Source organism: Diabrotica virgifera, chromosome 1 (genome assembly GCF_917563875.1).
Source record: "Diabrotica virgifera virgifera chromosome 1, PGI_DIABVI_V3a".
NCBI lineage: Eukaryota > Metazoa > Arthropoda > Insecta > Coleoptera > Chrysomelidae > Diabrotica > Diabrotica virgifera.
Window position 1 is genome coordinate 218,351,609 of NC_065443.1, and position 15,623 is coordinate 218,367,231.

General features: G+C 32.6%; 2 protein-coding genes across 4 annotated transcripts in view; one reads left to right on the plus strand and one right to left on the minus strand.

Annotated features, from left to right (window-relative positions):
* LOC114330024 (guanylate cyclase 32E) overlaps positions 1 to 15,623 on the plus strand; it is a 965,459-nt gene that overhangs the window by 148,276 nt on the left and 801,560 nt on the right. The gene's annotated exons all lie outside the window — the stretch shown is intronic.
* Positions 1 to 15,623, minus strand: part of LOC114330026 (trypsin-3) — a 95,284-nt gene that overhangs the window by 36,669 nt on the left and 42,992 nt on the right. For 2 of the 3 annotated variants that reach the window (XM_028279323.2, XM_028279321.2), the window contains exons 3-4: positions 9,273 to 9,426; positions 8,104 to 8,217 (exon numbers count right to left, since the gene is read on the minus strand). In XM_028279323.2, the coding sequence (XP_028135124.1) occupies positions 8,104 to 8,217; positions 9,273 to 9,426 (268 nt within the window). The remainder of the gene's footprint in view (positions 1 to 8,103; positions 8,218 to 9,272; positions 9,427 to 15,623) is intronic. The other variant, XM_028279322.2, reaches the window with a different exon arrangement.

A 15,623-nucleotide genomic window follows, 5' to 3' on the forward strand; every position in this document is an offset into this window, starting at 1 on the left:
TATTCATTGCATTTTCCATTCTTCGTAATATGTAATTTGTGTGTTCTTTCCAATTTAATTTGGAGTCTAAAAATACGCCAAGAAATTTTATTGAAGTTTTATAAGGAATACTAGTATTATCAAATTGTAGATGGCTTTGAGGAACATATCGTTTTTTAGTGAAGGTAACAATGGTTGATTTACTCTCTGATATTGTTAAGTTATTATCGGTAGCCCATTTTTTTATAATATTCAATGTCGATTTAAGGTAGTTATTACATCTCTCTATTGACTTATTTTCTGCATATATCGCAACATCATCAGCGTACTGTAGGATTTTTATGTGTTGAGGAAGTTTAGTTTCTAAGTCAGCAGTATACAGTATATATAATATAGGACTTAGGATGCTACCCTGAGGTAGTCCCAAAGATGTGTATCGGGAGTTAGATTGATCTCGATTTAATCTAACGTGAACTGCTCGATTAATGTATAAGTTAATGATGTTCCATGTTACTATCTCGGGTATTCCTATTTCCAACATTTTCGCGTATAGTATGTGAAGATTAACGTTGTCGTAAGCCCCTTTTATATCTAAGAACAAAGCACTAACTGCTTTCTTATAAGTAAAGGAACTATAAATGTCTATTAAAAAGTGGCAGAGGCTATCTTGTGTGGATTTACCTTTTCTAAAACCAAACTGACTTCTTGGTAATAGGTCGTTCTTTTCTAGCCAAAATTCCAGACGGTTTTTAATAAGTCTCTCATATGTTTTTAGTATACAGGAAGCCAGACCGATTGGACGGTAAGAATCCCAATTCTTTGATGATTTTCCTGGTTTTAAAACCGGGATAATAGTGTAAACGTGCCAATCGTCAGGAATCTTTATGCGGCGCATCCAAATTTCATTATATATATTTAGTAGTGCAGCCTTACCAATTCTTGAAAGATTTGATAGCATCGAGTAATGGATATTATCGGCACCTGGTGCTGAATTTGAGTTTTTCTTCAACGCAAAGTTTAGTTCAGTGGCAGAAAATGGTTTGACTAGGAAACGGATTGGTTCTGGATAGTCGTACAGAGCATTTAGTTGTAAATCAGGAATTACTAATTCTGCAGACGGCGGTGTGATATTTTGATGGAACTCTTCTATCCACGAAGCTTCCGACAGAATAACAGGGACTTTGTTCTTTGTTTTTCTATTTTTTATTCGGTTAACTTTTGACCATACATCTTTAATAGGGACTGACCTATTTAGGGATCCGACATAATCTCTCCAGCTATTTCTTTTAGTTTGTTTAGTGATCTTCTTGACATGTGCATCATCTTTTTTATACTTAAGTAGGTTTTCATGGTTTGGATTTTCTTTGAATATACAAAAACTTTCCTGTCTTCTTCTGACTGCTTCTTCACATTCTAAATCCCACCAGTATTTTCCTCTGGAAGTCGGTTTTTTTATTTTAAATTTGGGGATGCAGTAGGATGCAGTTGTATTTATATTGTGCAAAATTTGTTCATAAGAATTTATATCTTTAAATTGAGAGAATACATCTTCCGAATACTGTTCATATAATTTCCAGTCGACATTCTTTAAATTCCACTTTTGTGAATATGGATTATATGTATGAGTTGGTTGATCCTCTAACTCTACTCTTATAGGTGTATGGTCTGAACCAAATAGGTCTTGAAGTGTTTTCCAAGTGATCAGGTGGTTTAAGTCAGGAGTACAAATGGTCAGGTCTATTGCCGATTTCGAGAAGTTCCTAAAGAAAGTAGGAGAGCCATCATTTTTGAATATTAAATTATTATCGTCTATACAGTCCATCAAGATTTTACCTTTCATATCTGTTTGGTTGTCTAGGCCCCAGGCAATGTGGTGAGCATTAAGGTCACCTCCTATTATAAATGGTCTTTCTATAGATGTTATGAAATTGTTCCATTGTTGTAACAATAACTTGGTTCCTGGGGGAACATACATAGATATAAATGTGACAGTATATGACTTAAACTTTATTTTTATTGCTACTTTATTGACGTTTATTAAATCTACTTTCATGGTGACTTCCTCGTAATATAGGTTTGAATTTATTAAAATTGCTGAGCCACCGCCAACAGTTACTGAAAAGCGGTCGTCTCTGACAATATTGTACCCGTGAAAGTTATAATACTTTTCTGGTTTAAATCTAGTTTCTGATAATAATGCGATATCAACTTTCTGGTCTTCTAATAGGTGGATAAGGTTTTCTCTATTAGAGTTAGCCGATCTACAATTCCATTGACAAATTACCAATCTATTCATTATTATATAAGAGAGAACTTAAAACTGATTGAATTGAATTTACTAGAACTGATTTTTCTGGAATTTCAAAATTTTTGTGATTTATATTAGAGATAATACTTGTAACTATATTTGATATTAATTCTGTTAATTCTTTTGATGGTTCATGTATTTTAGATCCTTGTTCTGGATTAAATGTAGATTGATACGAAGAAGAGGTGATAATACCACCAGGTCTGTTGGACATGGGGTTTAACTTTATTATTTTTTGATGTTCCATTGTTACTTGGTCTGGTGAGGAAGAGATAGGTCGTTTGTATTTTGGTGGTTTTATTATTGTATATCTATTTGAAACTGAAGGTAGAGCGAACTGATTGGAAGATGTTTGAGACGTGGACAATTGAGTAAAGGAATATGAAGAGGATGGTGCATTCATATTTGGAGTTTGATGAGAATTTATTGAGGAATTATTGGCTGCTATAGATGCATAAGTTATCTTAGGAAAGAGTTTAATTGTTTCCTTAAAAGATAAGCTGTTTTCAGACATATAATGTTTTATTTTCTTTTGGCGATCAAATTCTGGGCATATCTCCCATTCATTAGTGAAGTGTTCACCTTCACAGGATAGACATTTTTTGTTAAACGATGATAAAGAACAAGAATCGGAAAGGTGAGATTCATGACACTTAAAACAGCGAGGATTACTTTTACACTGCTTACTCATGTGCCCATACCTATAGCAGTGGTAACAGATAATTACCTTTTGCTGGTATTTTTCAACAGTGTGTAAGACATGATTAATTACTACATACTTGGGTATATTCTGGCATTTAAAAGACACAATAACTGATTTTGTTGGATTAAATATTACTTTGTCATCTGCTACTATTTTTCTTGTTATTCGTTTCACATACTCAACCGAGAATTTGCAATGGTGATCAAATTCCTTTATTCTATTTTTAAGATATTCTTCCGATATATCTGAATCTATATCCCTTACTACACCTAGTTTAAACAATTGAAATTTTGGAATGTATGCGGTCAGATTTTTTTGAATAAGGAATTTGGAGGTAACTATAGCATTTGCGCTACTATAATTTTTAAATGAGACCCTAACTCGGTTGCGTCCGATTGAGTCAATTTTTTTTATATAATTGTCAATTTCTGGATGTAACGTAAATAGGATCTCGCCTATTTTAACAGCGTTTAATTTTCCTGTAAAATTTAAACTGGAGTTTTCAATGAAAATGTAAAAAGGTCCTAAATCAATTTTTTCGTATAAATAAACAGGCCTGGTTTTTTCTGGTTGATCTGAGTTTACTAAAGTATTTTGTTTTTCATTAATATTGTTAAGATTAATACTACTACTTATCTTATTTTGAGGCTGGTTGGGTAGAAATCCATTTAAATCTTGTAAATCACAGCTACTATCCATCGAATTCTCAATATCAGGCGGTTCGCCTCCACTAGATGACTCCATAGAGGAGTTTTCAAGTAACGTTTAACTTATGAACACTTTCAAAATGTAAACTAAATAAGGAAAAGTTTAACAAAACTAAACAAACTAAATTAGAACGGTATAAATCAAATAATCCGCCAAAAATTAATATTTTTCGGAGAGATTTCCAAATTTAAATTAACTTTGACAATTGTTTTGACGTATGTGTACCAGTAGACAGACAAGTATTTATTAAATTTAGTATAATATGCCCAATTATTTCAAAAATGTCTTTGAGAATTTTAGCGTTTAATATATCATGAACTGAGCATTTACTGTCTAATTTATTAACATACATACATAATTCGTTTAAAGATACTAATTTAAATTTATTTATTGGTAGGTATAAGTTACTATTTTTATTACACCAGGTTTGCCTCAAATCCAAAGCTCCAACAATATTGTTGATACTTGAAACAAAGTAACTGTTGAACTGGTTAGCGATTTCTTTGCTATCTTGACATGTTGAATACATACCTGTTTCAAATTGAACATATTGAGGTGAACCCTTGGATTTAATGTTCACTAAATTTTTTAATGTTCTCCACATTTCTTTGGGGTTGTGTCTAAATCTATCTATTTTATTAAAATAATAAAGATTTTTTTTTAGTTTTTAACAAATTAACAACTTCATTACGATATCTTTTAAAATTACTCCACAACTCCTGTTTAAACGGTTCAAGTGCTGTTTTAAAAGTTCTATAAGCATTATCACGTAATTTTATAAGAGAGTAAACTTCGTTATCAAACCAAGGTAGCTTTAAGTTAAACCGGCAGATTTGAATAGGTGCTGTTTTATTGATTTCAATCTCACAATTTAAAAATAACTCATTAAAAATCGAGTCAACATCAACAGAATTCAAATTCCAGTTATAATACATTAAATTATACAAAATATTACTCTGACTTAAATTTCTAAATTTCTTAACATTTTAATGCTCTGTACTTTTAGTATTTCTTAGATTAACAGAAATAATGGAGTGGTCAGTTAATTTTGGAGTTTCATGAACATTTACTATGATATTAGTATTTGACAGGACATAATCTACCAGTGTTTTAGATACATTTGTCACTCTAGTAGGTTCTGTAACTAATTGGCAAATACCGTAGCTCAACATTTGATTATTTATTTTTTTGACATAAAAAGTTCTTGACAATTGATCTAAATTGAAATCGCCCACTAAAATGAAAGAGTGGTTCGTTGAAACAATAAAATCAAAAATATTATCCAGTTCTTCCATAAACCTAGCATCTGATGATGAAGGCGAATGATATATGCAACCTATGTACCAAGTTGATGTTAAAAAATTAACTTTTAAAATTACACACCAATAATTTTTGTCAAGGACATACTTTCTTACAACAGAACATCTATAGTCACTTTTAACATATACTAACACTCCACCAGTATACCTACTTGATGAATCACAACGAACACACATATAGTTTTCAATTCTTATTTCATTATCTTCTATGTCCTTGGTGGTCCTGGTCTCGCTTAATAAAATAACCTTCGGATTAAAACATAACAGACTTTCCCTAATTAGATCTAAATTTTGCAAAACACTTTGAGCATTTATATATATATATATATATAACATCTGTATTAAGTTGTATATCAGGTGCAATTTTTAGTTTTTTTGATTATTTATATTATTTTTGTTGACAATCGTGGGTCTATTATTAATGTATTTAATAGTTTTACTATGGTCACCCGAATCGATCAGATTCTGTAGTTCATTTTGTACTTTTTTATAATACTCACGTTGCTGGTTGATTTGATCTGCAAAGATCTTGATACCTGCTTCCTTAATCAGTTGTTTATTCTTCAGCACAGACATAACCTTTTCTTTAGATGGTAGTATAACTTTAATTGGTCTAGTTTTCATTGGTGTAAACTTACCAAGTCTAAAAACTTTAATGCTCTTTCTGTCTATATCAAAATTTTCCAATATCGTGTTTACCGTAGTCAAGTCTTCATCATTTCTGTCCTGTTGGGTCTTCATTTTGGACTCATTTACATTAAACACTACAATATTAGAAGATCTCCTCTCTCTATCCATAGTTTCACTGATTAAATCTTCCTTAACACTCAATGACATTTCCCCACTTCTCTTGTAACCTTCAACACATTTTTTTACTTCTTGCAACTCGTTTTGTAAATCACCAATTTTTTGTAGTAATGTAGGAATTAATTTAACTCCGGCTTCACATTCTTCACAGTAATACTTCAATAATCTGGTTCCCTTAAGATCAATAACTTTTAATTCACTAGCAGTAAGATTCGAACAATCCCTGTGTGTAGCCCTCTGGCAGCTGTCACATGTTATATATGGTCTGCTATTTATAATTTTACAAACAACACACTCCATAATAATCGTCAAATTAAAAATTAAAGAATTAGGAAAGCAGTAGGCACGCCACTGGTAATTATTCCAAAACAGACGGAGCTTATCTTTAATTGATTTTTAATGGTAATTGCTTTTGAGCCAAAAAAACCAAAAAGAGAACTGCAAAACTGCACTAATTTTCACAGATTTCTTAGATTAGAACACTTCAACTTCAAAAACACAACTTTAGGCAGAAACTGCAGACCTTTCTCACCATGTAGGTATAACTTACAACAATTAAATTGCAGGTTTTACCACTAAATTTTGATAAAATATTATTACGGATGAAAGAAATTTTCTTTAACAGGATTGTGTTTTGTAAAAATCATTGTGGACAAACAGGATTGTGTTTTGTTAATATTATCTGACCAGTTTTTCCAGGGATACCTTCCATCTTTTTTTCAAAACTTTTGTAATTATGTTTCACCTAAAACATTCTGACAATATTTTATCGATTTGCTAGCAGTCTCTAAGTTCCAATACGAAGCTTTTAAAATTTTCGAAATATTCGACGTAGTATAAAGATATAATATATATATATAATATATATCTAATATATATATATATATATATATATATATATATATATATATATATATATATATATAGTATAAAGATATATAATATATATCTAACCATCTACCCCACAGAGTTAACATTGGTTCCGATTGTAATGGAGTGTTAGGGAATCTGTCTCTAAAAAGGTGCACCCTTAAAGGAGCTTTAATGGATTTTTCCATTTTTTTATGAACTCATTAACAAGTGGAAATTGCAGCCGTATAGTCTCAGCAACACGATTCAGGCCGTGTGCTAGACAGGTACAGTGAATTAGATTTGGATAAAACACTTTAAGGTTTGATGCTATTTTAATCATATAATATGATCAAAACAGCATCAATCATATATGGTGCAGCGTGTAAAAGCATACCATTTTGTTGGTGGGCACAGCCTTGGGAAGATAAAAATTTGTTAAAGCGTCATTTACGAATCTTGGAACTGTATTGTTATTTGTTGCTTCTAGTTCTTTTGAGCACACTAAATAGCCCTTACCCTTCGTCAAGATTTCTTTGTGAAGTACGCTTATGATTAAATTAGTGACGTATCTTCCACAAATATACGTAGTCTCGTCCACAGCAAACCAGGTGTAATTGTTTCCCACTAGTGTTTTTAGTTTTTTCTGATTTTATTGTAAATGCAATTAACATATTTTTTCGCAGAGTACTTTCATCCGGCACATGTCTTCGATAATAAGTACTTTTCTAAAAATTATTTAAAACTTTCATTTTGAAATTTATTTAATGGGAGATCAGAGTCCACAATTGCACTACATAGATCTAAATTAAATTTCTGCTGTTCGCAAATGCATAAAATGATAATAGTATATAAAAAAGCACCAGATAAGCACAAAAATTCAAAAAATGCATAATAATTTAAAAAAAGCAAAAAAAAGCATAAAAAGGGCTGTCAAAATTACTTATTTTTGCATATTTCTTTCGTATTTAAAAAGAAAGTAGTCCTGGTTGTATTATTTACCATAAGTATTATGCTTAGAAATCCGGACTCTACATATCACCTATGATCATCCTGGTGTACGACATATTGGTGCACACAATCTTCCGCAGAATCTGACCCAAAACATTCCTCGTCACGTGCAAGCTGTTATCACTGCCAGAAGACAGAATACTCCCTACAGAAGTTCTTAACATTTCTTTTGTTTCCACTAAAATTAAAATTGTTTCTTTTCAATATTTGGTCTATCAAAGGAAAATTGTTCATTTTAATTGCGTTTAATAAACTCTGAAGTGAAGGTATGTTTACAAAAACATTGTTTTCTGAGCAATTCGTTAGCAAACTATGTTACAACCGAAAATAGATAAACAATAATAATTATTTCTAAAATAAATTAAAATTACGGGGGGGGGGCTCTAATTTTATGCTCAGGATTGTAGAACTTAATTTACCGTAGTTTTCCCCCAGCCTGCAACTACGAGCGGTGTCCCTAGTGGTACTTTATTATATTTTTCTGGTAGTTTTATAGGCCGAATCTTGTCGGAAAACGGTACTTTATCTGCCAACTAAAAATGATTAAAGATTAAAGTAATGTTATAACATACAATAAGCCAATGGTAAAGTCGATTCGCTCCTCTCAGACATTTTGACAGATTCATGGTAGGAAACCTACAATGTACAATACAAAAATTCCTACATCATACTAATAACAGCTCAAATATACGTATTTTTATAGAGCTTTCATTGAGAAAAGAAGAATTATTAGAAATGCAAGTCGCGTTGCCTTAACGGTAACTTATGTATGTCGCGTTTCCTTAACGGTTTTCTGATTGGCTGTCTAATTTTGTGGAATTTATTTCTTTCAAATATTTTTATTTTGTATAATAAGTAATTTTCTTATTTTATAAATTTTCTTAGTTGTTATTTCATTATAGTATTATAGTATAAATAAATAAATATTGATTGGCGGAATTTTTATTTTATTTATATTTGATTCCTCTTAATATTGGCTACGAGTGCTTGGTTGAAATTATCGTAATTTCCAGTCATTTACAGTGCATCCAAATATAACTTTGCACAAAAATAAATATTAAATTTACTATACCCTGTTTTTAAACCAGCAGGAGTAAACTCAAAAGACAGATTCACACCCAATAGTGTCACTAGAAACATGTCGGTCTTCGACAGTAATCCATAAATATTATAATATGTCGCTAAAGAGTTCTAAAAACAACTGTTTTTTTTTATATAAAAGCAGACTAAAAATCTGTAAATTAAAGAAATAATGAAGAAAACTCAATAAACCTCCGATATAACTTATTTAACCTATGAAATGCCAATAGCGTCAAAATTTTATAAATATCATTATTATCAAAATTTCATAACAGTGGAGTAAACTTGTTTGAGGTTGGACCAATTACAAACAATCATTACGGCGCGGTAAATTTGAATTATTCCTACTAGTTTAAAAACAGCGTATAAACAGTTTGGAATGAGATTAATAAATCGAATATACGATCAATTTATAACAAACATTTTACAAAAAAAAAACGCAAGTAATATAAATTGAATATAAGATCACATAAATAAGACATGTATGGGGCAATATATTGATACTCACCTTAATATATCCTATATCATAATTAGCTTTTTCAGTTCGTAAATTTAAATCTTCTAGACTATAGTTTTCATGTTTTTTAGCTTCCTTAACTTTTATTGTGGTACCTGGATGGCTTCTGTCAGCAGTTCCGAGAACGACTGATATTGGTTGTGAACTAAAAAGAAATCTTGCCATTAATATTTTGTAAATCTGTTTAATATTATACCCGGAAACAAACGGAAACAATTATCCCAAAATAAAAAATGTATACCATTTTTATTCAGTTGCAATCCGAAGGCAAAACAATCTTATTTTTCACTTAGAACAGGGAGCGCAGTCCAGCACCTTACCTTTTACCTTTCTTATTATTAGTATGATACAATTGATCCAAAAGATGGCATAACCCAGACATCCAAAGTGAAAGTTATCCTCCAACACCAAATTGTTTTATATGGTCCACATAATGTTCAAAAAAAAGTCACACCATTTTGAGTGTCGGGTATGGGGGAGAGAGGGGAGAGAAATCAGAAAATTCGTAGTTTTATAAGTTTTTCGTCAATATTTCTAAAACTATGCGGTTTAGCATAAACAAACTTCTATACACAAATGTTCTACATTAAATTTGAAATAAAAAAGGCTCTATGCATAATCCTTCTAAAATGAACGGTTTTAAAAGTTACGGAGGTAGTATAGTATAATTGGTCCAAAAAAAGTCTAACCCAGACATCCAAAGTACAAGTTTTCCTCCAACACCAAATTGTTCTATACGGTCCACATATTGTTCAGTAAAAAGTTACACCATTTTAAGCGTCCGGTTTGGGGGGAGAGAGATGGGGAAGAAGTCGGTAAATTAGTAGTTTTTCGTCAATATTTCTAAAACTACGCTTTAGCGTAAACAATGTTCTACACAAAAATGTTCTACATAAAATTTAAAACAAAAAGTCCTTTAAATAATTGTTATAAAATGAACGGTTCCAAAGTTACGGAGGGTGAAAAGTAGAGATGTTCGATACTGTTTATATTTTTTGGGCAATTGATGATAATTTTGGGTGGTGAGGTTGACGTTTCTGCAAGGGCTTATCACTAACATACCATCGGCCAATGAAATAGCAAATTTTATTTACAAAACACAATCCTGTTAAAGAAAATTTCTTTCATCAGTAATAATATTATAAATTTCCCACAAAATATCGAAAACCTCCACTTTTCACCCTCTGTAACTCTGGATCCGTTCATTTTATAACAATTATTTATGGACCTTTTTTGTTTTTAATTTTATGTTGGTTACGCTAAAGCATAATTTTAGAAATATTGACGAAAAACTTAAAAAACCTACTAATTTACCTACTTCTCCCCCATTTTTTTTACTAAACAATATGTGAACCATATAGAACAATTTCGTGTTGGATGAAAACTTTTACTTTGGATGTTTGGGTTAGGCCTTTTTTTGGACCAATTATACTACTACCGCCGTAACTTTGGAACCGTTCATTTTAGAAAGATTATGCATAGGATATTTTTTATTTCAAATGTAATGTAGAACATTTTTGTATGGAGGGTTGTTCATGCTAAACCGCATAGTTTTAGAAATATTGACGAAAAACGTAAAAAACTACGAATTTACCGATTTCTTCCCCCTCTCCCTCCCAAACCCGACGCTCAAAATGTTGTGACTTTTTTCTGAACATTATGTGGACCATATAGAACAATTTGGTGTTGGAGGATAGCTTTTACCTACACTTGTTACCAACCGTCACTTGGTGCATAAATCAATTTATAAATGGTTCTCCCGTACCCGACGAGTGGAAAATTGCTTATATTTCGTCGATCCATAAGAAAGGAGATAAGCTTAAATGTGAAAACTATAGAGGGATATCAGTCACTAGTACATTCAGCCGTTTGTATGGACGAATAATTAGAGACCGCATTGAGAAGGAGTACAAAGACCAAGAGGAAGAAGAACAATCCGGTTTTCGAACAGGAAGAAGCTGTACTGATAATATCTTCTGCCTCAAACAACTAATAGAAAAAAAATTAAGCACAAATCAAGAAACCCACCTCATGTTTGACTTGCAGAAGGCGTACGATACAGTTCCTGTAAACAAACTCTGGAACATGTTACGACAGACGAATATTAGTGTCACCTTAATAAAAGCCTTAAGAAATTTGTATGAAGGGTCAACATCACAAATAAAAACTGGAAACAGATTATCGCAAAGCTTCCTGGTTAATAAAGGTCTACGTCAGGGGTGTTGTGTATCACCGAGCTTATTTAAAATATATGTTGCAAAAGCATTGAAAGAGTGGAAACGAAAATGCAGAGGCATGGGCGTAGATCTTGGAGAGACTTGCGTATATACATTGCAGTTTGCTGATGACCAGGTTGTTATAGCAAACGATAAAGATGATTTAGAGTACATGGCAAGGAAATTACAAGGACAATATAGAAAGTGGGGAGGACTAGAAATTAATACAGAAAAAACAAAATACCTGCCAATAGGTACCGAACTATCGAACATCACATTAGAAAATAATGAAATCATCATGCCCTGCGACCATTACACATATCTAGGAATCGTTTTTGACACAACGGGGAAAGATGATGAAGAAATAAAGAGAAGAATAACACAATCCAGAAAAGCAATAGGTTGTCTAAACAGCGTACTGTGGAATCATGAAATAGGAAAAAGAAGAAAACACAATATCTACGAATCTCTTATTAAAAGCAGTCTATTGTACGGAGCAGAAACTTGGCGGATAGCCGAAAACAACAGAAGAAAACTGGAGGCAGTAGAAATGGACGCTTTTAGAAGATCAGTAGGAGTGTCCCGCAGAGTGAGAATATGTAATGATGAGATAAGACAGCGAATGGGGGTTGACGGCTCTCTAACAACAGATATAGAAAGAAAACAGCTGATATGGTACGGACACGTCCAGAGGATGGATAACTCAAGACTCCCTAAAATAATTATGCAATGGGTACCACCAAACCGCAGAAAGAGAGGAAGACCCAAGAAATCTTGGAGAGAGGGAGTAACGAAGGCGATGAGCGCAATAGATCTTAGAGAGGGCATGGAAATTAGGCATCGGACAACGTCGCAAGACGTTTTAAAACCGATTAATATATAGGATAGCTTTTACTTTGGATGTCTGGGTTTGGGTCTAGTTATATCATACTATATCTCAAAGTTTAGATTAGATCCCAAAGAAAAGGTGTTTAGACGGACACAAGGATGCGAAAACTACATTTTTAAAGTAATAAAGATGAAATAGTAGAACACTTTACACCATTTGCTATAACATATATACACCGATACGTCTAAATGTGGAAATAAATATAAGTTTATAAATTTTTATCGCTAAATTTCCAACTTCTACTAGTTTAATCTTTTTTTATCTGACAAATTAATTTGTATAAATATACAGTAATGAGCGCACTAATAACCGGCAAAATAATGCAAAAGATGGAAAGCATATGAAAAAACACGTTGCGTGATAAAAAGAAATGAAGAGAGGTGGGAAATTTAGCGATCGGAACGTATCGATTCACAATATATTGATTATTTCCCTGCTTTAGATGATCCGGACGAGTTTAACAACTATTGTTCTTCCACTCTAACTTTTCCCATGCGCCACGATTTATTTTGGCAGGGGAGCACAAGCGGGGATTTTTGCAGTTACTCGAGCGCGTCAGATTATCACATGGGGAGAAACCTGGTACAATGAAGATATACCTCTACCATATATTGGCTCTTAACACAGGGAAGTTCGTTCAGGCGGGCCGAAAAAAAATCTATCCTTAAAAATTCTCAAAATTGTCAGATTAAGATAAGGTAAGTTAAGTACATGCAAAAGAGTGTATACGTCAAAAATCTGAAGATTGAGCGGGGCGTAAGGAAATCGGTGAGTCAAAAACTTTCACAAAAAAAGCGAATATTTGGCGAAATGAACGTCAGATCGAAAAACTTAAAAATACGTCTTCAATATTTTTCAAAAATCTATCGAATGGTACTATCCATGACCCTCCACCGAGAGGGGTGGGGGTAAATTTAAAATTTTAAGTACAAACCCCGCGATATTTTGCAAAATGACATCAGATGGAAAAACTGCAAAATACACTTTCAAAATATTTTGAAAAATAGTCGTGAGCATACGGTGCACAAACGGAACATACACTAGCAGATTTCAGATTACGGCACACAACGCTCAGTTCGGTCGAGAACAGCTTATGGGTATAATATGTAGGTATTAGTTTCACTATATAGTCCAGACAAATAAGAATTTTCTCGGGAAACTCAAAGATCCAGTAAGCTGATCACTTTTTTAGTAATTGTAGACCTAAAAGAAGAAAACCTACCTGTTTCCTGCCTAGAATTTGTCTCCGTTTTTTAAATTATTAGCAGTTTAGTCCAACAGTCGATTTTTTGCACCCCATTCAAAAGCTAAATAGTTGGCATACAATTACAAAATTTAATTTTTTAGAACATTGAAATACCTTCAAAATGACGATTTTTGAAAGTTAGAAAATTAATTTGTTAGTACGCAAACTGCAAAATAAGTGAGAATCGTTATTTGTTAATAACTTTTACTAAAACTACCTTAGAACTTAAGTGTTTCACCCAAAGTTGGATATTGGGGTACTTACCGAACCCTTAGAATTTGAGACCGATCAATGAATTATTTTAAGGGTTATTCTATTAATTTGTTTTTCCCAGAGGCCTTTATTTGCAATAACATAAGACAGAAGATAATGAAGATAGGGCAATTCTGAGTATTCCAAATGAAAGTAGAAGGGTGATAGTATCAAAATGTATTAAAAAAGATAAAAATAATTATTTAATATATAGGTCTGGATCCCGCGTATGAAATAAAAGTTGATTAATAGCAAGCTGAAAATTTGTTAATAGCTTAAGGGTGTCTAGTCGGATAAACTTTGATATATGGGAACATTGGAACAGGGGCAGTTTTAATTGTGGAACAGGTTAAAAATTTGGAACGGTCAGACCACGAAAACGGCACATTTATTTTGTCCGACAGAATATACTTATACTCTCCGAACAGAGATTAAACTCTCATGCAAAAATCAGACTGCTATTTATCACCTGTCATAATTTCTGTCATTTGACATATTCTACATGTTCCACTCATTGAAACGCCCATTTGGTGATAAATAGCAGTCTGATTTTTGCATGAGAGTTTAATCTCTGTTCGGAGAGTTTAATTCTGTTCTGTCGGACAAAATACATTTGCCGTTTTCGTGGTCTAACCGTTCCAAATTTTTAACCAGTTCCACAATTAAAACTTTCCCTGTTCCATTGTTCCCGTATATCAAAGTTTGTCCGACTAGACCCCCTTAAGCTATTAACAAATTTTTAGCTTGCTATTAATCAACTTTTTTTTCACACGCGGGATCCAGACCTAATAGTCAAAAATCCTAATAAAATTTTTGAAATTTTGTAGTTTATAAACATTTATAATAACTTTCAAAATATTTTCCGTAGAAACAATCTTTTTATATATTCGAAAAGATAGTATTTTAACACCAATTTTTAAATCAAAAAATTTAGCCTGGATTTATTTGGGACAAAGTTAGCCATGTGTTTTTTTAATTCACAGCTAATTTGTTTATAACAGAAAAGGAATCTCATCAATGCCATTTTAAAAAATGGGATTTGTATTTTTTTCTTAAAAAAATTACACAAATATTGTACCTTCAGAGCACCCTCTACGATTTTTCAAAAATGTAGTTCAAACTACATAGTTTCGTATTGCAACGAAATTGAAAATGGTTATTCATTTTTGATTTACATTTACTCCGATTGGAGTACGAAGGGAACCATTCTCGTTGGAACTTTACCGCGCTGAGCAGATGGGACGTGAATTATAAATTGTAAAATTCCCTCATCTTCCTTAGTCTCAGCATCCGTTATGGCTTGCAAATTGTAGAAGCCTCGGAGGTGTTACCAGAGAAGGTTCCCATTGTTTTCACTCTGGTAGGATGTAGAATAGCATTTTTGGATGTTGTTTTATGTGCTATTAGATTGAAAACTTAGTTTTTTGATAGCAGTTGCCGCTAGGGCATCCCTGCCATTTCGTTCGTGGCAATCCGTGACTGCACGCCGGGGTTTGTCCTAGTTGGGTCAGAGAGGGCAGCATATGTGCCTTCTGATGAGAGACTAATACGTTTCGAAACCGGTAGAGGTGCTTGCTGCAGTCTCTGATTGAACTGGAATAATGATGCGGCTATAGTTTCGTATTGCAACGAAATTGAAAATGGTTATTCATTTTTAAAATGATAGTAGTTTTAAGTTGCCTTTTTCAGTTTTTGAACTCGTGCATTTGTCGGCTCCCAGCTCCCCCTTTACTTACCAG